The sequence below is a fragment of the Podarcis tiliguerta genome, assembly GCF_965153285.1.
Source record: "Podarcis tiliguerta genome assembly, chromosome: 16".
NCBI lineage: Eukaryota > Metazoa > Chordata > Lepidosauria > Squamata > Lacertidae > Podarcis > Podarcis tiliguerta.
In genome coordinates, this window is record NC_139549.1 from 38,710,139 (window position 1) to 38,734,740 (window position 24,602).

At 42.2% G+C, this 24,602-nt stretch overlaps 1 protein-coding gene across 1 annotated transcript; it reads left to right on the forward strand.

Moving 5' to 3' along the window:
- Positions 1-3,372: 3,372 nt before the first annotated feature.
- LOC310667151 (vomeronasal type-2 receptor 26-like) lies at positions 3,373-11,016 on the forward strand (the record flags this gene model as incomplete). The annotated part of the gene is made up of 5 exons (XM_083418875.1): positions 3,373-3,605; positions 4,505-4,796; positions 5,299-6,165; positions 6,798-6,981; positions 10,054-11,016. 5 exons carry the CDS (start codon positions 3,373-3,375, stop codon positions 10,953-10,955), a joined length of 2,478 nt encoding a protein of 825 aa, XP_083275001.1. The 3' UTR covers positions 10,956-11,016.
- Positions 11,017-24,602: the final 13,586 nt, after the last annotated feature.

Here is a 24,602-nt window from a genome sequence, read left to right on the forward strand (position 1 = left end):
ACAGGAGACATAACTTATGGCAGCTGTTGTTTATGAATCACTCATCATTGTTAAAGAAATCATGTCCCCCCCCCCATAGCAAATGTCTTCTTTGATCCTGCTCAAAGTTATAGAGAATCACAGGAGAGAGAGAAAAATAGAAGATTTGTACTCCCTCTCCCATGGAAATGGAAAAACCTTTGCACTTTCCTCCATGTGTGATGGAGGTGGGCAAGGCTATATGTCAGATTAGAAGAGGCTTGGGGTGGTCTTCAATATTCGTCCTACTCAGAGTAGATCCATTGAATTTAATGAGCATGACTAACAGGTTAATTACTTCAGGATTTAGTTGAATGCACCCCTTGGTCTCCACCTTTTACAAGAGCAGCAGTTCAGGCCAGTCTTAGCCCAGCCTCTTCAGAGTAGGGTGCCTTGCATAAATCCAGTCAGTTGCAGTCGCTTTCTGGAAATGGCACCTTTTATGTATTTATGCATATTTAGTTCATGTATATTGAGTGGTAAAAGAAGATTTGCATAATATCTCGTGGTGTCCCTGTATAACCTTTAGAAGACATCTGAAGGCAGCCCTGTATAGGGAAACTTTTTAATGTTGGATGTTTTATTATGTTTTCATATATGCTGGAGGCCACCCAGAGTGGCTTTTTCCTCAGAAAAAAAGGTTAGGGGACTTTGTCCAAAGCCTTACTGAAATCAAGATACACTATGTCCACAGCATTCCCCTGATCCACCAAGAATGTAACTTTTTAGATACCCAAGCTGGGTCTTGGTAATCACAGCATGCTTTTTAAGAGCTCACAGACTGACGGAAGAATTATCTGTTCTAGGAGCCTTTCTGGTTTTGGATGCAGCTCATCAGGTCTTGGAGATCTGAATTTATTTAAAATTGTTAGCTGTTCCCTTACCTCCTCTTTTCCTATCTTGGGCTACATCTCCATCCTTACATCATTTATTTTAAATAAAAAAAAAAAAGTCCAGTAGCACCTTAGAGACCAACTAAGTTTGTTCTGGGTATAAACTTTTGTGTGCACGCACACCTCTTCAGATACACAAAAGCTTATACCCAAAACAAACTTAGTTGGTCTCTAAGGTGCTAATGAACATTTTTAATTTTTTTTTACTGCATCAGACCAACACAGTTACCTACCTGAATCTAGAATCATTTATTTGGTTATCTCCTGGTTGGACACTGCTTTCTTTTTGGGTGAAGATAGAAGCAAAGTAGGCTTTGAGTAGTTCTGCCTTCTCTCTGTCACCTAATAGAGTTTCTCATGTTCCTCACACAGAGGACCTACCACTTGTTTGTCCTTCCTCTGGCTTTGAACATAGCCAAATAACCCTTTTTAAAAAAATTACTTCTCTTCCTTATTCTGATCTTCATCTTACAACTGCTCCTCTTTTATGATTCCCCATTTCTTACACACGTCCTTCCTGACTCTCAGCTCATCTGTAAGCTCCTTATGCAGCCACATCGGTTTCCTTAGATGCCTCCCACTTTTCTTTCTTGCTGGAATTGTCTGCCTTTGGGCCTTCAACATTTCTCATTTAGAAGCTCCCATTCCTGTTGGGCTCCCTTCTATTCATTCCAGACTATGGGACCTCACCCAGTAGCTCCTTAAGCTACCGGGGCCTCTATGCATACTTTCCACTTTGGATCCAGGACGTGGGCACGAGTCAAAATGCCGGAGGTGGAAGTGGCGGCAGTATTGGCAGCAGCAGCAGCACTGCCCCTATGCTCTACTGGGCTCCGGGGGCCATGGCTGCCTTTCACCACCAGACTGCAGCTCCACTCCCAGCTCAGGCCTGAGCATGAGGTGGAAGTAGCAGAGAGAAGGAGGAGTAGGGGCAGTGGGAACCTCTCCTCCACTGGGCTCCAGCACTTGAGGAACTGTGAGGGCCATAGCTTCCTTGGTGCTAGCCCAGTGGGAGGGAGGGAAAGAGCTGCCATTGAACAGCCCCCACCACTGCCAGAGGGGCAGAGAGCACCCAGAGCCCCTTGGCCTCCTGCTCCCCCTGGGCCAGCAGCCACTCATGGCCCACTCCTTTCCATGTGCTGCCGCCACCTTCCTGCTGAGCTCACAGTTCCCAGGGGCCATGCGCTCTGCACACCCCAGTGGTGCCAGGAAGCCACAGTTATCCACTGGGGCTGGGAAAGGTGAAGCAAAGCGAAGAGAAGGGCTGTCCTTGCTTCATTGCTCTGCCAATCTGGCACATCAATGTTTTTCTGCTCCCTCCGTGCGCTTTGATTGGAGGAGAGTCTGGCTTCTCCCAGCAGCCACCACAACAGCCTTCTTTCATTGCTAAACTTATTTAGACACTGAGAAGAGCAGAAAGTTGTGCTCCTCAATGGTGGCTGCCCAAAGGAGGACACACGGATCCCAGGACATTCCTGGATCCAATCAGAGACCAGGCTGACTTCTTTGAATCTGGGATGCCCTGCTCAAGAGAACAGCTCAAGAGAACAGTTGAGTGCTATCTTCTATGTATTCTGAGTTCTCCCTATGGCCTTCCTCCAGCTTATTCACTTCTATGTCTTCTTTAAAGGAAGTGGAATTAAGTGGAGGGATATTAGGTGGACCTAGGAGATCAGGGTTAAAATCACCAATCACGGTGTGATCTTGAGCCAGCTGGCTGCCTTCTCCCTACTAGTTTTTATAAGCCAGTAGCGACAAGGGTCAAATACCAATGGAACTCAAAACCCACAATTCCTCTTTGAACCAGCTTCCCATTTTTCATTGAACTGGGAAGCTTCATTGGAACTCAGATCACTTGCTGAGGAACAACACTGTGAAGACCTCAAGAGCACTTATAATACCCTGCCAACCTTTAGTCTCCAAGTATAGCCTTTCCCTTTGGTGCTTCCATCAACAGGGACACCTTATGATCTGATCTGCAAATCCAAGAGTGTTTGACCAGGTAACAATTGCTCAAAGAACACTCATATCAAACCCTATGCTCTGTGGTTTAGACCCCAGTGCCACCTGCGTCCCTTATAAGGGACAAGCGCACTACACAATAACAAATAAGCATTATTATTTTGATATTACTATAAGTCACAGAGCTCAAGGCTCTAAGGAGATAACTTAGTAATTATCTCAAATTGCTGGGTTTCATTATCAATCTTCATAAATCCCTTGTACATTTTAATAGGTCATGAACACAATCAATGTCAGTGTGTGAAAGTGTATCTAAAATAAATCCTATGTTATTCAGAGCCCAGATGAGAAATTCTGAACATTCAGGTTTTCATGGATCAGATCTTTGACAATTTCCCTTTATCAAAATAAACCGAAAGCATTAACTGAAAATTCTTGCAATGCAGTTTAAGGAAGATGGGATAGAAATCTGACTTTTAGCATCCCTGTTGGCCCCAAGATGGTAGGAACATTCCTGCTGCAGATTCTTCTCTTCCTGTGGCTACAGTTGCCTCCAACTGAGAACAAGGAACACTCTGCTAGATGCACCATGATGGAGCCTTTCCAGCTTCCATACCAGAATTATCAGAGAGGGGACCTAGTCATTGGAGGAATTGTTTCTTATTTCGGCTTTTTATTTGAAGAAAAAGATTTCCATGAGCACCCAAACACAAAGCTTATAGATGAACTCTTGTAAGTAAAATTCTATCCTTCATAGTGCAAGCTTGATGAGGTTATGTTGGCTACAATTACACAAAGCATACCACGGCATGCTCAGAACACATTTCCCTGTGACTTTTATAAAGGAGGGGTGTTAAACATATATTTTCTTCTATTTACCTTGTGATCTTGTCACCTTCTTCTTTGTTGCTTTATTCCGCTTCTTGGGATTTCTATCTTCTGCCTGTTCTGCTTTCTCTTCATCTGATCCCAAGGCTCTCACCGCTTTCTCCCAACTTCATCCTCATCCTCCCTCTATGTATCCTTTCACACCATTAACGTCTGTTTCCCTTTGCAGCAAAGCTTGATCCTCACATTCACAATCACTATCCTTTAATCTGGCAGTCACAGTTGAATGTGACTTATGAATATCATAGATTTTGGGTTATACCTGCTGTTATGCAATGTAAACCATATTGGGTAATAATACCAAGTATCGCAACTGAGTTTTATGCAGATTAGACCCACTGAAATTAATACACCTAAGTTAGTCTGATCTATTAATCCTAATGGGCCTTCTCAGAGTATGACTAACATTGGCTACAGTATTTTTTGTACAGCCTCAATTTTATTTGAATGAGGGAAAGATGGAAATTCTGTTACTGTGAAAAAATAGATCCTATTCCATCTGATGTGCTCTGGTCTCTACTCCCCACCTACACCAAACCCTTACTATCTGAGAGGCACCAGTCAGAATTTCTGAATTGGGGACTTCTCATCCAGTGAGTGTCCATTGGTTGCTGATAGGAAAAAAGGAGTTAAGGGAAGGATGTGGCAACTTATATAGGTGCATGTGAGCCAGGAAGTTACCTATGTGCTTAAGAGGGCGAGGAAGGGAATACCTCTGACACACAGTATAATTCTTTTATTAGTGGAGCACCAAAGTACTACCAGAATACTCTTTCCCTGGTGTTTGCTGTGAAAGAAATAAACGAGAACCCTAATATCGTACCGAATATGACCTTTGGGTTCCACGTCTATGATAGCTACTTAAATGCAAGGATGACTTATCAGAACACCCTGAAACATCTGTCCATCACAGAAAGGATTGTCCCCAACTTCAAATGTGTCAAGAAAGGACAAAAGATAGCTGTTATTGGGGGACTTGATTCTGACATCTCCCTCCACATGGCTACTGTCTTAGGCATCTACAAGATTCCACAGGTATAGTAAGACTGGGGGCTGTCAAGCTCTTCTCCCTCTGGTACAATAATTATCTTTAGGGTTCTCAAAACTTTCTTTTATTTTGGTTCATTTTTCTGAAAAAGGAAGTGTGAGAGAAAAATATATAAATGATACAAAACATCTGGGGGAGTTTTGCACTAGTGGTTGGAGGAGAGGGGCTTTGGTGCTTGCCAGACTTTGTCTCCCATGTGTCACTGGGAAGCAGCAGGGAGGTTGGAACTGGGCAAATGCAGCAGCAGGAGTCTTCCTCCTGCTCCCAGGAAGCGGCACAAGGCCAGCTGCAAGAGGTCAGAGAAACCCTGCTCCTCCTCTACACCAAAAACTGCTAGAGATATGCGTAATGTTCTTGTGAAATCAACATGCATCCATAAATGGAGTCGAGAAATTCTCATGAGTTTTTCTCTTCAAGCAGATACTTGGGATGAACCACAGCTGTTTGCTCTAACTCTCCAATTCTTGTGGGTTTGATTTCTTCCTCCAGATTGCTTACTGTGTATTAGCTCCAGTGAGAAGCCCGGAGTTGCAGCCCCAGACATTCTACCGAACGGTGCCCAATGAGAAATATCAATATGCAGGGATTGTCAGGCTACTTCTACATTTCCAGTGGACATGGGTAGGAATTGTGGCATCCGATGATGAAAATGGGGAGACCTTTATGCAAAGCTTAGTGCCAATGCTTTCCCAGCATGGAGTCTGCTCAGCTTTCAATGAAAAACTACCAGGCATATCTCAGGGTCTAGATAATTTCAGTTCCCTGGAATTCCTTCCGGCCAAGTCCTCTTTCCTGATGGCCTCAGAAGTTAACATATTGGTTCTGTGTGCAGAACCTGAGACCATTACAATTGTGAAATGGATGCAATATTTCTATTCATTAGCTGAAGATATTGCAGAGAAGTCTACAGGCACCGTGTGGATTTTGACAGCCCAAGGGGCTTTCTCTTCAGAAACAACACAAAGATATTATGATGTACAAGTCTTTGATGGTGCCTTGTCTTTTGCAATTCACACAGAGAAAGTCCAGGGATTTAAAGACTTCCTTCAGACCCTGAACCCCAACTCTCCAAATGGAGATGGGTTCCTCCAGGCTTTTTGGCAACAGGCATTCAACTGTTTATTTTCTGCTTCTAATGGGCACAAGGAAAACACAAAGACCTGCACTGGCCATGAGAGTCTGGAGAGCCTTCCTGGGCATATTTTTGAAATGACCATGACTGGCCAAAGTTACAGTATCTATAATGCGGTTTATGCCATTGCACATTCTTTACATCAGATGCACTCATCCAGGTCAAAACGGAGAATGATGGCAGGCAGAGGCGGGCTCGATCCTCCAAAACTGCAACCTTGGCAGGTGAGATTTCCTGTTCAGAATAAACCTTTGCAAAGTTGAGCAAGAGAAGGGGGAATTATCAAGAATTAAGAATATGTTTAAAAATACTAAGGTTTGTTTCTACCCATGACTGCTCACTCATTCTGTCCACCGACACCAACTTTTTTCTAGAACCTGCATTTGTTTCTGCACTAAAGAGGAACATATAGGGCTATTTTCAAATGTGGTTGACTGGTCTGTTTTTTAACTTGCTTCCAGTGATGTTCATTGATTATAGTGGACCTGCAAGTTCAGGTCACTTTACATTAGTGGGGGAAAGTGAACAAAAAAAAGGAGATCAGGGAAAACCCACCATGAGCTTCTCTCCATTTCTTTGCCCCCTTCTCCCTGCACACCCACCTTGCAGGAGGGGCAGTTCCAGGGCTTCCTGACATGGCACCATTTTGCCTTTGCACACGGACCCCAGAGCTGAACCCTCACACAAGTGGCAGGCCAGCTGTACTTGCTAGAAATATTAATGTGTTTCAAATGTTGTAGACTGCACAGTTTTGGACTACTTCGCATTGTGTGGAATATATTGATAGATATTTCTCCTTTGTAAAATCAATAAAAGCTCTCCTTTTAAAACTTTGCCTTTGTTTTCTTTTGCCTAGCTGCACTCGTTCTTGAGGAGTATCTCCTTCAACAACAGTGCTGGTGACTTAGTGTCCTTTGATGAGATGGGGGAGTTAGCAGGTGGATTTGATATTATTAACTGGGTTACTTTTCCAAACCAAACCTTCTCCCGAGTGAAAGTAGGAAAGATAGTTCCACAAGATTCACAAAACATAGACTTCAGTATGGATGAGGAAGCCATCACATGGCACAGATCTTTTAATCAGGTGGGACCATTGGTTTTTTAAAAATGAGATTTTTTTATTAAGAATACAAATAATAAGGTTAATGTAGATATTCTTTATCATTAATTAGCAAATTGTTTAAGTATAACCCATGTTATTTTACTATTGCACATGAGGTGAGAAGTAGATATTTTCTTCCTTAGAGTTCTGGTTTGAAAGTATATAATGGTAATATATTCCACTATATTGCATATGGAATATTGTTGACTAACATCTCCCATCCTCCCTGATCACTGGCCAGGCTGGTTTTCAGACTGATGAGAGTTACAGTCCAATACCATCTGGTGGACCAAATGTTCCACATCCCTGATATATAGGATTTCAGAAGCCAAAGCTATAAAGAAACTCAATATGGAGGCCAACTGGCCAAAGTATTGGGAGATCCTAGAACAAGATGGAGACAAATTGAAACTACAGAGTTTTGACAAATTAAAAAGCAAAGTCCGAGATTGGCTTCATTATTATCAAATAATGGAGGCATTTAAAATGGATAGAAAAATTGGCTTCCAGGTGGAAAAATCAAAATTGGAAACAGAATTGTTAGAACCCAAAACAAAAATATTGTCTAGAATGTATAATTTGCTGCTGAAATGGAATACACAGGATGAGGAAGTGAAATCAGCAATGATTAAATGGGCACAAGATGTTGGTCATAACATAATGTTTGCTGACTGGGAAAGGTTATGGACCACTGGAATAAAGTTCACGGCAAGCAATGCCTTAAGAGAGAATATTATGAAAATGATTTATAGATGGTACATGACACCAGTCAAGCTAGCAAAAATTTATCATATGCCTGATAATAAATGTTGGAAATGTAAAGAATCTGAAGGCACTTTCTTTCACCTTTGGTGGACGTGCCCAAGGATTAAGTCCTTCTGGGAGATGATTTATAATGAACTGAAAAAAGTGTTTAAATATACATTTCGGAAGAACCCAGAAGCCTTTCTCCTGGGTATGGTTAACCAACAGGTTCAGGTGAAGGACAGGACATTTTTTATGTACGCTACAACAGCAGCAAGAATACTTATCGCACAGTATTGGAAGACACAAGAATTACCCACGCTGGAAGAATGGCAGATGAAAGTTATTGACTATATGGAACTAGCAGAAATGACTGGCAGAATCAGAGACCAGGGAGAAGAGACGGTGAAGGAAGACTGGAGGAAGTTTAAAGATTATCTACAGAAACACTACAAGATTAAATGTTTGATGACACCAGATTGAACCTATAAGATTATTAGTATAAAAATTCAAAGATTAAGAAAGATAAATGTTTCAAGATGTATGGAAATGTAATTATATTAAGACATTAAGAATATGTTGAACTAAAGATAAACCAGAGGGAAAGAATTTACTGTCAGAATATAAGATTTGGAATACAGAGTGGGAAGGTTTGGGGAAGTCGCAGACTCAGGTTAATGTTAAATAATGTAAAGACACAATGATCCATTTTAATTTTGTGTTCTTTTGTTGTTGTGTTGTTTGCATGAATTGTTTTTGTTTTTGTTTTTTTTGTATCTATTTGTTTGTATTGTGTGTTTATTGATGGTAAAACTAATAAAATATCATATAAAAAAAAAAGATATATAGGATTTCAAAACATTTCAATGTGTTGCACATTTATGTACGAGTAAATCATGCTGAACCAAGTGAGATTTACAGCTCAGAAGACAAGGACAGGATAAGTTACCCATTTGTTTTGAAAGAAGATTGATGGTCTTGTAGAGCTTCCTATGTTACCTTTTTTAAAAACTCCCTGTATTTCAAATTCTGGGAATGCAGGTGGCACTGTGGGTTAAACCACAAAGCCTAGGACTTGCCGGTCAGAAGGTCGGCAGTTTGAATCCCCGTGGCAGGGTGAGCTCCCATTGCTCGGTCCCTGCTCCTGCCAACCTAGCAGTTCGAAAGCACTCAATAGGTACTGCTACGGCGGGAAGGTAAACGGCCTTTCCGTGTGCTGCTCTGGTTCGCAGCTTAGTCATGCTGGCCACATGACCCGGAAGCTGTACGCTGGCTCCCTCGGCCAATAAAGCGAGATGAGCGCCGCAACCCCAGAGTCAGCCACGACTGGACTTAATGGTCAGGGGTCCCTTTACCTTCACCTATTTCAAATTCTGTTGTCTTACCTGTCCTCTCTCTATCCTCCATCTTTATGTAAATGAAAAATTCAATATTCCTTCTCATTCAGTCCCAATATTTACACTGCAGTTTATTGATGTATACAGCACACTTTTCTGGAATAACGTTAATCAGCCAACTGATTTCTTTTTGATTAAAACTGTGTTGTTCACAAGGCACAAGAGAGCTACATTTTCTCCTCTTTTTATGGCTAGGTGCTGCCCCTTGCCTTGTGTAATGATCACTGCCAGCCAGGCCACAGCAGAAAAAAGAAGGAAGGGTTGCCATTTTGTTGCTATGATTGTGCATCATGTCCAAATGGGATGATTTCAAATCAAATGGGTAAGAGACATCATCTGCTATTTTGTATAATCTTCCTGATGTCTATTTCAACTGTTTCCCTCTATTAGTAGTTCAGTACTCCTAAACAGAAGAGCAGCTGCACTGATATCTGGAAGAAACAAGAGACAGTTGGGGAAACTAAATCCAGAACTTTTACAAAAGAGATCTCTGGAAATAGGTGTGGAATATGTCTGGTGTTATCTGTTGTTTAGTTGTGTGAGCCAGAAAAAAGCATGAAGTGATCTCCCTACCCAGAACTGTCCTCAGCCCAGCCTCTGAGCCCAAAGTGGCTGTTCTCAAGAAGCCTCCATCACCATGAAGATCTCTCTGGGTGTGACCAACTTTAGCTAAGGGCACAACCAAAGGCCATGTTTCTGATCATTAACTGCAGATTAAAGACAGAGTAGAACCTATTGCGGATTATGCATAATGACAGGAGATTGTACAAACAGTTTTCAATATTCACTTATCTTTGACACTTATTCCAACTAATTAATGTCTTATTTGTTGGAACTCATATCACACATTTGATTTTGATTTTTTTCAGATATGGATTATTGTTTCCAATGCCAAGATGACCAATTTCCAAACAAGGACAGAGATCAATGCATCCCCAAACGCCAACATTTTCTTTCCTACGCAGAACCTTTAGGGTTCGTTTTAGCTTCCTTAGCCCTGGTCTTTTCTCTGCTCACAGCTTTGATACTTGGCGTCTTCTCTAGGAATGGGGACACTCCCATTGTCAAAGCCAACAACCGGGACCTCACCTACACTCTGCTTACTTCCCTCTTGCTCTGCTTCCTCTGCTCCTTGCTGTTCATTGGCCAGCCTCACCCAGTGAGCTGCTCTTTACGACAAGCTGCTTTTGGCATCATCTTCTCCATTGCTGTGTCTTGTGTCTTGGCCAAAACCATCACGGTAGTTCTGGCTTTCATGGCCACCAAACCAGGATCCAGGATGAGGAAATGGGTGGGAAAATCTCTCACAAACTCTGTGCTTCTTGGTTGCTGCTCCGTTCAAACCAGCATTTGTGCTGCTTGGCTCTGTATGGCTCCTCCATTCCCAGATGTGGACATGAACTCTCTGGTGGAGGAAATCATTGTGGAGTGCAACGAAGGTTCTGTCGCGATGTTTTATTCTGTCCTGGGTTATCTGGGATTCCTGGCCATGGTCAGCTTCACTATGGCTTTCCTGGCCAAGAGGTTGCCGGACAGTTTCAATGAAGCCAAGTTCATCACCTTCAGCATGTTGGTGTTCTGCAGCGTTTGGCTGTCCTTTGTTCCCTCTTATCTGAGCACCAAAGGAAAGCAGATGGTGGCTGTGGAGGTCTTTTGCATCTTGGCCTCCAGCGCAGGTTTGCTGGGTTGTATCTTTTCCCCCAAATTGTACATACTTCTTCTGAGGCCCAACTTGAACAGCAAAGACCACTTAATTCTGAGGAGCAAATAGGAATCAACTTGTGTTGATTGTTTTAATTTTTGCATTGTTTGCTGGCATTAATTGGAATAAAGCCAGACAAAGTAATTCCTTATATTTCTCAGTTGGGAGAGGAAATATGGCAGTTTTCATGGTAGTGCCCCAATTACCCTACTACTCTCCACTGCACCTAGTACCTGTGACTATAAGTGCACGCTTTGTAAACTGGATCTGTGAATAGCCCAGATACATCCTGTGATGGTCTGAGGAGGCTGGCCTGCCTTGCATTGCATTGAGAAAACGATGGCTGCTGTCATGGATCTATAGCACCATGGTTCAATGTAATAAGTAGCTGTAGAATAATCCAGTAATCATCTGATCTGTCAGTCGCTATACTTATGAATAGCAGTAAGATAATGTAAGATAACATTATTTTCTGAAGCAGCCCTAAAGATAACTGCGATGCACATGGTTGAAATTTTAGTGGGGAAATCAGTGTGAAACTTGTAACCGCTGCTGAGTCTATACTTTATGTATTTATATGAAAACTGTATTATACATACAGTATATCTATTCATATGTAATCAAGGAGGGCTGCTTATCAGAGTATGTTGCTGAAAAAGCCTGTATAACATGGCAGAACAGTATGAACATTACATGAAGATACACAGCCATATCCAGCTTGCTTCAGAATGACCGCTCCCCACATAAAACGGGGGGCGCCCTTTGCGTGGACGTGCGCAGCCCCTGGATCTGGAGCGGCTCCATCAGCATAGGCTTGGCTTTGCCTTTCCTCAGGTGGGATACCTGGAGGTCTCCGCCTACCCCAGTCAGTTGTCCAATCCAACCTGGGGGAAGCATTGCCAAGGAGATCAGGCCAGGTGGGGGAGGGATTACCTGCCCACACAATAGAGGGAGGATCTTACCTGGGAATCCTCACTCCTGGCTCCAGAGCTTCTCCCACCCTACCCACCCTCAGTTAATGCCTTATTTTGTAGGTTAACTTTTCTTCACAGGTTTTGCAGGTTAACCTTTCTTACAGGTATGCGGGCGCTGCTACGTTAAGGTCGCTGTCAAAGGGCAGGAATTTCCCAGCACTGGCAGGTTTCGCCTTTCCCATAGCAAAACGTCACAACTTTGGCAGCATCAGGCCTTGGGCGGAATCCTTTTGTCCATCTTCCTCTTTGTGGCGGCGATACCAGGGTTCCCCGTTAAAGGGGTTTCTGAAGGGAGGCTTTGCCCGTACGCCGAAAGGTTGTCATTGCTTTCCCCTGTGGCGGCAGCGTAACGGGGGTGGCTATCTCTGCTTGAACATATGTTCTCCAGAGCCGGCCCATCCCCCACACAAACACTGGATAACCCTGATGCTCCCTGGGGAGGCAGAACGCCCAATGCCCTAGCCAAGATCTACCCACATTTGAAATTTAATAAAGTTGTGGCCAATTTAATCCCATAGCACGTTGTCTTGAGTCGTTATTCCACATGACGGGGGGGGGCGCTCGGGACCTGGGGACTCCGCCTGTCCACACAATATGAATTTGTCACATTTCCAAGTGGGACTTCAAAACAATTTTTCGATATTTATTTCCCACTGGTGCTTATCCACCTATTAATTCAACAGAAAACCCCAAATCTCTGAATTTATACTCTCTGTGTAATGGTTTCCATCTCAGCTATCAATCGCAGACACATCTGGTGATTAGGACACAGCAGTGTGCCCTGTGCCCATCCTCATGCTGCATCTATGACGTTGGGTCTGCAGCTAGGTCTGGAAGACAGAGCATGCCTCACCTGGATGGGCCAGTGGGATATGCACTGGAATACCTTTATAGCATAAGTTCAGCGAGAGATGAAGAGAATGACTTGGTCAACAGAAAAAGCAGTGACTTCATCCTGGCAGAAGCTTCCGACCTCAAGAAATGCGAGATGTACGCCAAGGCCAACCTACATCTGTAATCAATAAAGCTGAGACCAATTTTTAACCCCATAAAGTTGTTCTGTCACTTTGTTATCCTGTCAATACACTGATCTTCCATTCATTCCATTCCATTCATTCTTGAGAGTCCCATGGACTGCAAGAAGATCAAATGCATCCATTCTTAAGGTAATCAGCCCTGAGTGCTCACTGGAAGGACAGATCATGAAGCTGAGGCTCCAATACTTTGGCCACCTCATGAGAAGAGAAGACTCACTGGAAAAGACCCTGATGTTGGGAAAGATGGAGGGCACAGGGAGAAGGGGACGACAGAGGATGAGATGGTTAGACAGTGTTCTTGAAGCTACAAACATGAATCTGACCAAACTGCGGGTGGCAGTGGAAGACAGGAGTGCCTGGCGTGCTCTGCTCCATGGGGTCACGAAGAGTCGGACACGACTGAACGACTAAACAACAACAACAAAAGGTATATCCCTTCATGGGGACACATCATCGGTGTGAAACATGTAGGTTCTGCTGAAGCTATACTTTACATATTTCTGTGAAAATTATATTATAAATATATATCTATTAATATGTAATAAAGGAAGGCTGCTGATCACAGAATGTAGATGAAAAAGCCTGTATAACATGGTAGAACGTTATGAACATTTTAAAAAAAATTAAACATCATTCATGTGAAGATACACAGCCACATCCAGCTTTTTTCAGAAAATGAATTTCAAGCTGAGGCTTCAAATCAATTGAGCAACATTTATTTTCCACTGGCATTATTCACCTACAAATGCTAAATAAAACCCAGCTTCTCTGAATTTATCTTCTCTGTGAAATGGTTTTCATCTCAGCCTATAGAACATGGGACAATAGGAATCTTGTGTTCAGCTTGGGATAACAGCACTAATAAGAAGATCACAAATTCTCTCATCTTGCAGTGTTCATTTCAGATACCAGTTCATTTCTTTCCACTTTGTTATGCAAGTCCCCCTGTCTTGAAACAAAAGGATGTTAGGCCTTAACCCAGCCTCTTCAGAGTAGGGTGCCTTGCATAAACTCAATCAGTTGCAGTCGGGGGGGGGGGGGGGTTGGAAATGGCATTTTGAGTTTATGTATATTGAGTGGTTAAAAGAAAATTCACTTAATGTCTGTATCCCTGTATAACCTTTAGAAAATATCTGAAGGCAGCCCTGCATAGTGAAACTTCTTATGTTTGATGTTTTATTATGTTTTTATATATGTTGGTAGCAACCCAGAGTGGCTGGGTCAACCCAGTCAGATGTGTAGGGTGATGATGGTGATGATGATAGGGAATTGGTCTGAAATATGGGGTGTTGGGGAGGGGTAGTACCTCTTGTGAGGGGACATATCATGCTCTTTCTGGCATAGTTGTTCCACCATTGTTCCTCACCCTACACTCAGCTCTTGCCTGTGGCTCCTAGAAGCTGTGAGTATGTGACAGCAGCCACACCCTGGGAATGGTTTCGACTGGCCAGCTAAACCAAATGAGGGTAGCTGATGGGTCTCAAACCACTGATGAGTTAGGGACTTACCCTGCAGGCAAAGACAGGCTCTGGTGGATTGAGCGGGTGAGACAGTGACTCCAATGGTCAAAAAGGCTGTTTCTGCTCATGCTGTAGAGGGAGGTGAGTGGCAGATGCGGCTTGTTAAACTGGGAGTGTCACCCATCTAAGAGAAGGAAACCTCTGATCCTATGTCTGCACCGTCTTGTGGGAGATCTTTGGGAGAAGAAAAGACTAAGGAGTAAACCCTACACAAAGCTGGAGTGGAGTCCCTAAGATGGTTTTATGTCACCTTGCATGCCTCCTTCCTGCAACTCCTTCACCCAAGCTGGTGCCAAAAGTAATGCTCTGCTTTTCTTTGGACCACATCAGTGATGCTAAAGTCTTGTCATCTGGGTAATCCAGGACCTCCATAGACACCGCTTGGGCTTGCATGCCAGGGAGGTCTTTTAACTTCAACCCCAGTGGAAAACTTCATTGTCTCTGAGACAGATAGTTGTGGTCCACTTACAGCTCCACCCTCCCTAGGCAGTGACTAAAGTAAGATGTGATAAACTAAACAATCCAGCAAACAATTATCTGGATTAAAAATGGCTACAAATTCATTGATTACAAGAGTAGGTGGAATTTTGGCTCAGGTGTTGTGTGTATATCTGTTCTAGCCTTCTGCAGGAAGGCTGACACAGTTCCAGAGTTGTGCCAAGGATTCTGACCTCAATGTTTTTCAGCTCCCTCCATGTGCTCTGATTGGAGAAGAGTCCGGCTTCTCCCAGCAGCCACCACAACTGCCTTCTTTCATTGGTAACCTTATTTAGACACTGAGAAGAGCAGAAAGTTGTGCTCCTCAACAGTGGCTGCCCAAAGGAGGACACACGGATCCCAGGACATGGTGCAGGTGTGTTTGAGGAAGAAACGTTGGGGAAACTAGGAAGCTCCCTTCAGGACACCAGTTTGCAGCTGGACTGCTTGCTTGCCTGGGGCACTTGCAATATGCATCATTATTTTGATCTTACTATAACTCGCAGAGCTCAATGCTCTAAGGACACCTTATGATCTGCATATCCAATAGTGTTTGACCATGTAACAATTGCTCAAAGAACACTCATATCAAACCCTATGCTCTGTGGTTTAGACTCCAGTGCCACCTGCGTCCCTTATAAGGGACAAGCGCACTACTCAATAACAAATATGCATTATTATTTTGATATTACTATAAGTCACAGAGCTCAAGGCTCTAAGGAGATAACTTAGTAATTATCTCAAATTGCTGGGTTTCATCATCCATCTTGCCAAACCCCATGTACATTTTATCAGGCCATGAACACAATCAATATCAGAGTGTGAAAGTGTATTTAAAATAAATCCTGTGTCATTTAGAGCCCAGATGAGAAATTCTGAACATGCAAGTTTTCGTGGACCAAACCTTTGGCATTTTCTCTTTATCAAAATAATCCAGAGTCATTCAATAAAAGTTCTTGTAATGCAGTTTATAGTAGATGAGATGAGATAGAAATCTGACTTTCGGCATCCCTGTTGGCCCCAAGATGGTAGGAACCTTTCTGCTGCTGATCCTTCTCTTCCTGTGGCTACAGTTGCCTCCAACTGAGAGCAAGGAACACTCTGCTAGATGCACCATGATGGAGCCGTTCCAGCTTCCATACCAGAATTATCAGAGAGGGGACCTAATCATTGGAGGAATTGTTACCTATTTCGGCTTTTTATTTGAAGAAAAGGGTTTCCATGAGCACCCAAACACAAAGCTTACAGATGAACTTTTGTAAGTAAAAAAACTCTATCTTTCATAGTGTTCCCTTGGTGAGCTCATGTATGCTACAGGTGCACCAAGCATACAGTGTCATGCTCAGAACATGTTTCCATGTGACTTTTGTCAGGTAGGAATGTTAAACATCTATTTTCTTCTCCTTACATTGTGATCTGGTCATCTTTCTTCTTTGTTGCTTTATTCTGCTTCATGAGGTTTCTGTTTTCTGCCTGTTCTTCTTTCTCATCATCTGATCCCATGGCTCTCACCACTTTCTCCCAACTTCATCCTCATCCTCCCTCTATGTTTCCTTTCACTCCATTAACGTCCGGTTTTCCTTTGCAGCACAGCTTGATCCTCACTTTCACAGTTACTATCATTTAATCTGACAGTCACAGTTGAATGTGACATATGAATATCATAGATTTTGGGTTATACCTGCTGCTATGCAATGTAAACCATATTGGGTAATAATACCAAGTATCGCAACTGAGTTTTATGCAGATTAGACCCACTGAAATTAATACACCTAAATTAGTCTGATCTATTAATCCTAATGGGGCTTCTCAGAGTATGACTAATATTGGCTACAGTATTTTTTGTACAGCCTCAATTTTTTTTGAATGAGGGAAAGATGGAAATTCTGTTACTGTGAAAGAATAGATACTATTCCATCTGATGTGCTCTGGTCACTACTCCCCACCTACACCAAACCCTTACTATCTGAGAGGCACCATTCAGAATTTCTGAATTGGGGACTTCTCATCCAATGAGTGTCCGTTGGTTGCTGAAAGGAAATAAGGCGTTAAGGGAAGGATGTGGCAAATTATATACATGCATGTGAGCTAGGAAGTTACCTATGTGCTTAAGAGGGCGAGGAAGGGAATACCTCTGACACATAGTATAACTCTGTTAGTAGTGACACACTGAAGTGCTACCAGAATACTCTCTCTCTGGTATTTGCTGTCAAAATAATAAATGACAGCCCTAATATCTTACCAAATATGACCTTTGAGTTCCACGTCACTGATTGCTACTTAAACGCAAGGATGACTTATCAGAACACCCTGAAACTTCTGTCCATCACAGAAAGGATTGTCCCCAACTTCAAATGTGAGAAGAAGAAAAATAAGATAGCTTTTATTGGGGGACTTGACTCTGACACCTCCCTCCACATAGCTACTGTCTTAGGCATCTAGAAGATTCCACAGGTATAGTAAGTGTGGGGGCCGTGAATCTCTTCTGCCTCGGGTACAATAATTATCTTCTGGATTCTCAAAGCTTTCTTTTACTTTGGTTTATTTTTGTGAAAAAGGAAGTGTGAGAGGAAAATATATACCTGATACAAAAGCATCTGGGGGAGTTTGGCAGTAGTGGTTGGAGCGGAGGGGCTTTGGTACTTGCCTGACTTTGTTTCCCATGTGTCACTCGGAAGGAGCAGAGAGGTTGGAACAGGGCAAATGGAGCAGCAGGATTCTTCCTCCTGCTCCCAGGAAGCTGCCCAAGGCCAGCTGCAAGAGATCAGAGAAACCTTGCTCCTCCTCCTCCCCACCAACAACTGCTAGAGATGCACATTGTGCTACTGTGAGACCAAGATTAATAATAATAATAATAATAATAATAATAATAATAATAATAACATATTTCTACCGTGCCCATCTGGCTGGGTTTCCCAAGCCACTCTGAGCGGCTTCCAACAAAAAATAAAAAATACATTAAAATATCAGTCATTAAAAACTTCACTAAATATAAGGAAGTTGTCTTATATAGAGTCAGAACGTTGATTTTTCTATCTCAGTGCTATCTCAGTATTATCTATACTGACAAGCAGTAGCTCTGCAGGACTTCAGATGAAGTTCTCTCAAAACTTTTGGCATGAAAAGTAGATCCTCCTTCTGCTGTCTGCTCAACTGCATTTTTACTATTATATTGGTTTTAATAACTGTCTTATGTAGATTTTATACTTGGCTATTGTTAGATGCCCTAGGCTCTTATGGGAAGAAGAGCAGGAAATACTGCTAATACTTTATGTAAAGTAGACCTGAGAGCACTCAGTGAAGGTAATAAAACACATTTCTTTACTGCCACCATCTTCAGTATCATCCAGAATACCTACAGTGCTTGAGCTCATGTGTTCAGCTGGCACTGTGGTGCTCAGTTGCCACATTGTTTTCACCTTTTTCTCTCCTTGCCCCATGCTGATTTCCTCTCTTCATTCTTGAGGATTTGCATTTGGGTAGAATTCCTTCACAAAAGTTGTGACTGGTAGCTGAAATACATTATTTTCATTCAGGGGGTTATGCATCCATAAATGGATTTCTTTCCTTTTTACCCTTTTCAGTTCCACAAACATGTGTCCTTTTTTCTCAGTGGTGGCTGCCCAAAGGAGGACACACAGATCCCAGGACATTCCTGGATCCAATCAGAGACCAGGCTGACTTCTTTAAATCTGGGATGTCCTGCTCACAAGAGAACAGTTGAGTGCTATGTTCTATGTATTCTGAGTTCTTCCTATGGCCTTCCTCCAGCTTATTCACTTCTATGTCTTCTTTAAAGGAAGTGGAATTAAGTGGAGGGATATTAGGTGGACCTAGGAGATCAGGATTAAAATCACCAATCACAGTGTGATCTTGAGCCAGCTGGCTGCCTTCTCCTTACTAGTTTTTATAAGCCAGTAGTGGGAAGGGTCGAATACCAATGGAACTCAAAACCCACAATTCCTCTTTGAGCCAGCTTTCCATTTTTCATTGAACTGGGAAGGTTCATTGGAACCCAGGTTGCTTGCTTAGGAACAAGACCGTGAAGACCTCAGGAGTACTTATAACACCCTGCCAAGCTTTAGTCTCCACACATAGCCTTTCCCTTAGGTGCTTCCATCAACAGGGACACTTTATTGTCTGCAAATCCAAGAGTGTTCACTATGCAACAATTGTGCTGCTCCAAGAACGCTCATACCTAACCTCACGCTGTGGGGTAACAGTGAAAACTCAAGAAGGATCTTATATATTATCTCCCCCCCCCCCCAATAAATAGGAAATATTGGAACTTCAGTTTGTCTCTGTCAGTCACTCTGTCGCTTTCATGGCCTTACTGCCCTTTCCCTTCCCACATGCCACAACCACATGTATTGTATGTTTCAAGTTGTACCATGGCATTTAAGCCTCCATCATCACCTTCATGAGTCCCTCACATTGCTTTCCAACTCTAAGATGACAAAAGGAAATTCCCCACTTCCATAGGCCTTGATCTATATTTGTTAATATACAGTAACTAGTCAGTTTCAGCTGTTAGCCCATGCAATGTGGGATTTCTGAAGTGTATAGAAAAACAGATGTCTGCATACACTAACCATTTCTGCAAGGAAATGTAACATTCTATATTGCACCTGCAACTGGAGCCGGTATTATTTTAACTATTTTCTCCCTTAATTCTTGTACAAGGAAACATCCCTGAAAAACATGTCTCCATTGGTAACACATGTACAGTTTTGGGAAATGGTGCAGGTGTGTTTGAGGAAGAAACGTTGGGGAAACTAGGAAGCTCCCTTCAGGGCACCAGTTTGCAGCTGGACTGCTTGCTTGCCTGGGGCACTCGCAATTACAAGAGACCTACTCAATAACAAATATGCATTATTATTTTGATAGTACTATGAGTCACAGAGCTCAATGCTCTAAGGAGATACCTTAGTAATTATCTCAAATTGCTGGGTTTCATCATCCATCTTGCCAAACCCCATGTACATTTTATCAAGCCATGAACACAATCAATGTTAGAGTGTGAAAGTATATATAAAATAAATCCTGAGTCATTTAGAACCCAAATGAGAAATTCTAAATGTGAAGGTTTTCATGGACCAGATCATTGGCATTTTTCCTTTTATCAAAATAATCCGGAGTCATTCAATAAAAGTTCTTGCAATGCAGTTCATGGTGGATTAGATAGAAATCTGACTTTCAGCATCCCTGTTGGTCCCAAGATGGTAGAAACATTTCTGCTGCAGATTCTTCTCTTCCTGTGGCTACACTTGCCTCCAACTGAGAGCAAGGAACACTCTGCTAGATGCACCATGATGGAGCTTTTCCAGCTTCCATACCAGAATTATCATAGTGCGGACCTAATCATTGGAGGGATTGTTAATTATTTTGGCTTTGTATTTGAAGAAAAAGATTTCCATGAGCACCCAAACACAAAGCTCATAGATGAACTTTTGTAAGTAAAAATCTCTATCCTTCATAGTGTACCCTTGGTGGGCTCATGTATGCTACAATTACACCAATCACACGATTGTACCCTCAGAACACGTTTGCCTGTCACTTTTATCAAGGAGGGATGTTAAACATATATTTTCTCCTTTTTACTTTGTGATCTGGTCACTTTATTCCGCTTCTTGGGGTTTCTATCTTCTGCCTGTTCTGCTTTCTCATCACCTGATCCCATGGCTCTCACCACTTTCTCCCAACTTCATCCTCACCCTCCCTCTGTGTTTCCTTTCACACCATTAACATCCGGTTTTCCTTTGCAGCAAAGCTTGATTTTCATATTCACAATCACTATCATTTAATCTGACAGTCACAGATGCTGTGTAACGTGAATATCATAGATTTTGGATTATACCTGCTGCTATGCGATGTAAACCATACTGGGTAATAAAAAGAGCAGTTGCAAACTTGTTTTTGCAAACCAAGTATCAAAACTGAGCTATTTGCAGAGTAGACCCACTGAAATAAATACACCAAAGTTAGTCTGATCTATTAATCATAATCGATCTTCTCTGAGTATGACAAACATTGGCTACAGTATTTTTTGTTCAGCCACAATTTTATTTGAAGGAGGGAAAGAGGGAAACTCAGTTACCATGGAAGAATAAACCCTGTTCCACCTGATGTGCTCTGGTCTCTACTCCCCACCTACACCAAGCACTGATTATCTGAGAGGCTCCAGTCAGAATTTCTGACTTGGCAACTTCTCATCCAATGAGTGTCCATTGGTTGCTGAAAGGAAATAAGGAGTTAAGGGAAGGATGTGGCAATTTATGTACATGTATGTGAGCCAGGAAGTTACCAATGTGCTTAAGAGGGAGAGGAGGAGAATACCTCTGACACGCAGTATAACTCTTTTATTAGTGACACACCAAAGTGCTACCAGAATATCCTCTCCCTGGTGTTTGCTGTGAAAGAAATAAACAAGAATCCTAATATCGTACCAAATATGACCTTTGGGCTTCACATCACTGATAGCTACTTAAATGCAAGAATGACTTATCAGAACACCCTGAAACTTCTGTCCATCACAGAAAGGATTGTCCCCAACTTTATATGTGACAAGGAAGAACAAAAGATAGCTTTTATTGGGGGACTTGATTCTGACATCTCCCTCCACATGGCTACTGTCTTAGGCATCTACAAGATTCCACAGGTATAGTAAGACTGGGGGCTGTGAAGCTTTTCTGCCTCTGGTACAATACTTATCGTCTGGGTTCTCCATGTTTCTTTTACTTTGGCTCATTTTTCAGAAAAAAGGAGGTGAAAGATAAAAATATAATCTTTTTTTTCTTTTCTAAAAGGTTTCACAAAAATTCATCAGCATATCAGTGTCCATTTCTCTCATTTTTGAAACAGTTCTGGTTAGTCCACAGATTTCCCAGCCATTTCTCCTAATGTAATATAATTTTGGATTTCATTTTCACTAATGTATGCACTTTTGTGACCAGTGTCACTTTAATATAAAGCTTTGCTTTTGGTTGGAGAAGCGAATTGCAAAATTCAAAGAAATACAAATGTCAGAGGACAGCTGCATTTTGGCTCACCAATTGTTTCAGGAATTGTGAATCACATGGGGGTTTTTTTAATTATTAAGATGTTCATTGAACTCAATTCCTCTCCTATCCCTAGTTGTGTCTCATCACAAAAGCTCGAACTAAGCAAGGGAAATGCTTGTCCTGATTATGCCCTCTAGCCCTGACCACTTTTGCTCAATTGTCAAGGAGACCAAGAAGTTCTGGAGAGCCATAGGTTTCCCCCTCATGAAATATACGACAATGTCCAAGTACAAAAGAGTTTCTGAACAGACAATCCCTCCACAGTTAAGTTGAGCAGTGCTTCTTTCTTCCCAACTAACAAAACCTGTGGGTATAGGTCCAGATCTTGAATTATTTTAGTGGTGTACATCACCGCAAAGTATAGGAAAACTTGATGCCTTTATTTATAACCGTATGCTAGAATTCTCCAATTCTTGTGGGGTTGATTTCTTCCTCCAGATTGCTTACTGCGTATTAGCTCCAGTGAGAAGCCCACAGTTGCAGCCCCAGACATTCTACCGAACGGTGCCCAATGAGAAATATCAATATGCAGGGATTGTCAGGCTACTTCTACATTTCCAGTGGACATGGGTAGGAATTGTGGCATCCGATGATGAAAATGGGGAGACCTTTATGCAAACCTTAGTGCCAATGCTTTCCCAGCATGGAGTCTGTACGGCTTTCAATGAAAAACTACCAGCCTTATCTCAGGGTCTAGATAATTTCAGTTCCTTGGAAGTCATTCGGGCCAAGTCCTCTTTCCTGGTGGCTTCAGAATTCAACATATTGGTTCTGTGTGCAGAACCTGAGACCATTACAGTTGTGAAATGGATGCAATATTTCTATTCAGTAGCTGAAGATGTTGCAGAGAAGTCTACAGGCACCGTGTGGGTTTTGACAGCCCAGTGGGCTTTCTCTTCAGAAACAATGCAAAGGTATTATGACATACAAGTCTTTGATGGTGCCTTGTCTTTTGCAATTCACACAGAGAAAGTCCAGGGATTTAAAGACTTCCTCCAGACCCTGAACCCCAACTCTCCAAATGGAGATGGGTTCCTCCAGGCTTTTTGGCAACAGGCATTCAACTGTTTATTTTCTGCTTCTAATGGGCACAAGGAAAACACAAAGACCTGCACTGGCCATGAGAGTCTGGAGAGCCTTCCTGGGCATATTTTTGAGATGACCATGACTGGCCAAAGTTACAGTATCTATAATGCGGTTTATGCCATTGCACATTCTTTACATCAGATGCACTCATCCAGGTCAAAACGCAGAATGATGGCAGGCAGAGGTGGGCTCGATCCTCCAAAACTGCAACCTTGGCAGGTGAGATTTCCTGTTCAGAATAAACCTTTGCAAAGTTGAGCAAGAGAAATGAGAATTATGAAATATTAAGAATTTGTTTGAAACAATTAAGGTTTGTTTCTACCCATGACTGCCCACCCATTCTGTCCACCACCACAACTCTTTTCTAGAACCTGCATTTGTTTCTGCACTAAAGAGGAACATATAGGGCTATTTTCAAATGTGGTTGCCTGGTCTGTTTTTTAACTTGCTTCCAGTGATGTTCATTGATTATAGTGGACCTGCAAGTTCAGGTCACTTTACATTAGTGGGGAATAGTGAACAAAAAAAAGGAGATCAGGGAAAACCCACCATGAGCTGTTGTCCATTTCTTTGTCCCCTTCTCTCTGCCCACCCAGCTTGCAGGAGGGGCAGTTCCAGGGCTTCCTGACATGGCACCATTTTGCCTTTGCACACTGGCAGCAGAGCTGAACCCTCACGCAAGTGGCAGGCCAGCTGTTATTACTAGAAATACTTATGTGTTTCTAATGTTGTAGACTGGATATTTCTCCTTTGTAAAATCCATTGAAGCTCTCCTTTTTTAAACTTTGCCTTTGTTTTCATCTGCCTAGCTGCACTCGTTCTTGAGGAGTATCTCCTTCAACAACAGTGCTGGTGACTTAGTGTCCTTTGATGAGAATGGAGAATTAGCAGGTGGATTTGATATTATTAACTGGGTTACTTTTCCAAACCAAACCTTCTCCCGAGTGAAAGTAGGAAAGATAGTTCCACAAGATTCACAAAAAGTAGACTTCAGTGTGGATGAGGAAGCCATCATATGGCACAGAGCTTTTAATCAGGTGGGACCATTGGATTTTTAAAAATGAGATTTTTTTATTAAGAATACAAATAATAAGGTTAATGTAGATATTCTTTATCATTAATTAGCAAATTGTTTAAGTATAACCCATGTTATTTTACCATCGTACATGAGGTGAGAAGTAGATATTTTCATCCTTAGAGTTCTGCTTTGAAAGTATATAATGGTAATATATTCCACTATATTGCATATGGAATATTGTTGACTAACATCTCCCATCCTCCCTGATCACTGGCCAGGCTGGTTTTCAGACTGATGAGAATTACAGTCCAATACCATCTGGTGGACCAAAGGTTCCACATCCCTGATATATAGGATTTCAAAATATTTCAATGTGTTGCACATTTATGTACGCGTAAATCATGCTGAACCAAGTGAGATTTACATCTCAGAACACAAGGACAGGATAAGTTACCCATTTGTTTTGAAGGAAGATTGATGGTCTTGTGGAGCTTCCTATGTTACCTTCTTTTTTAACTCCCTGTATTTCAAATTCTGGGGATG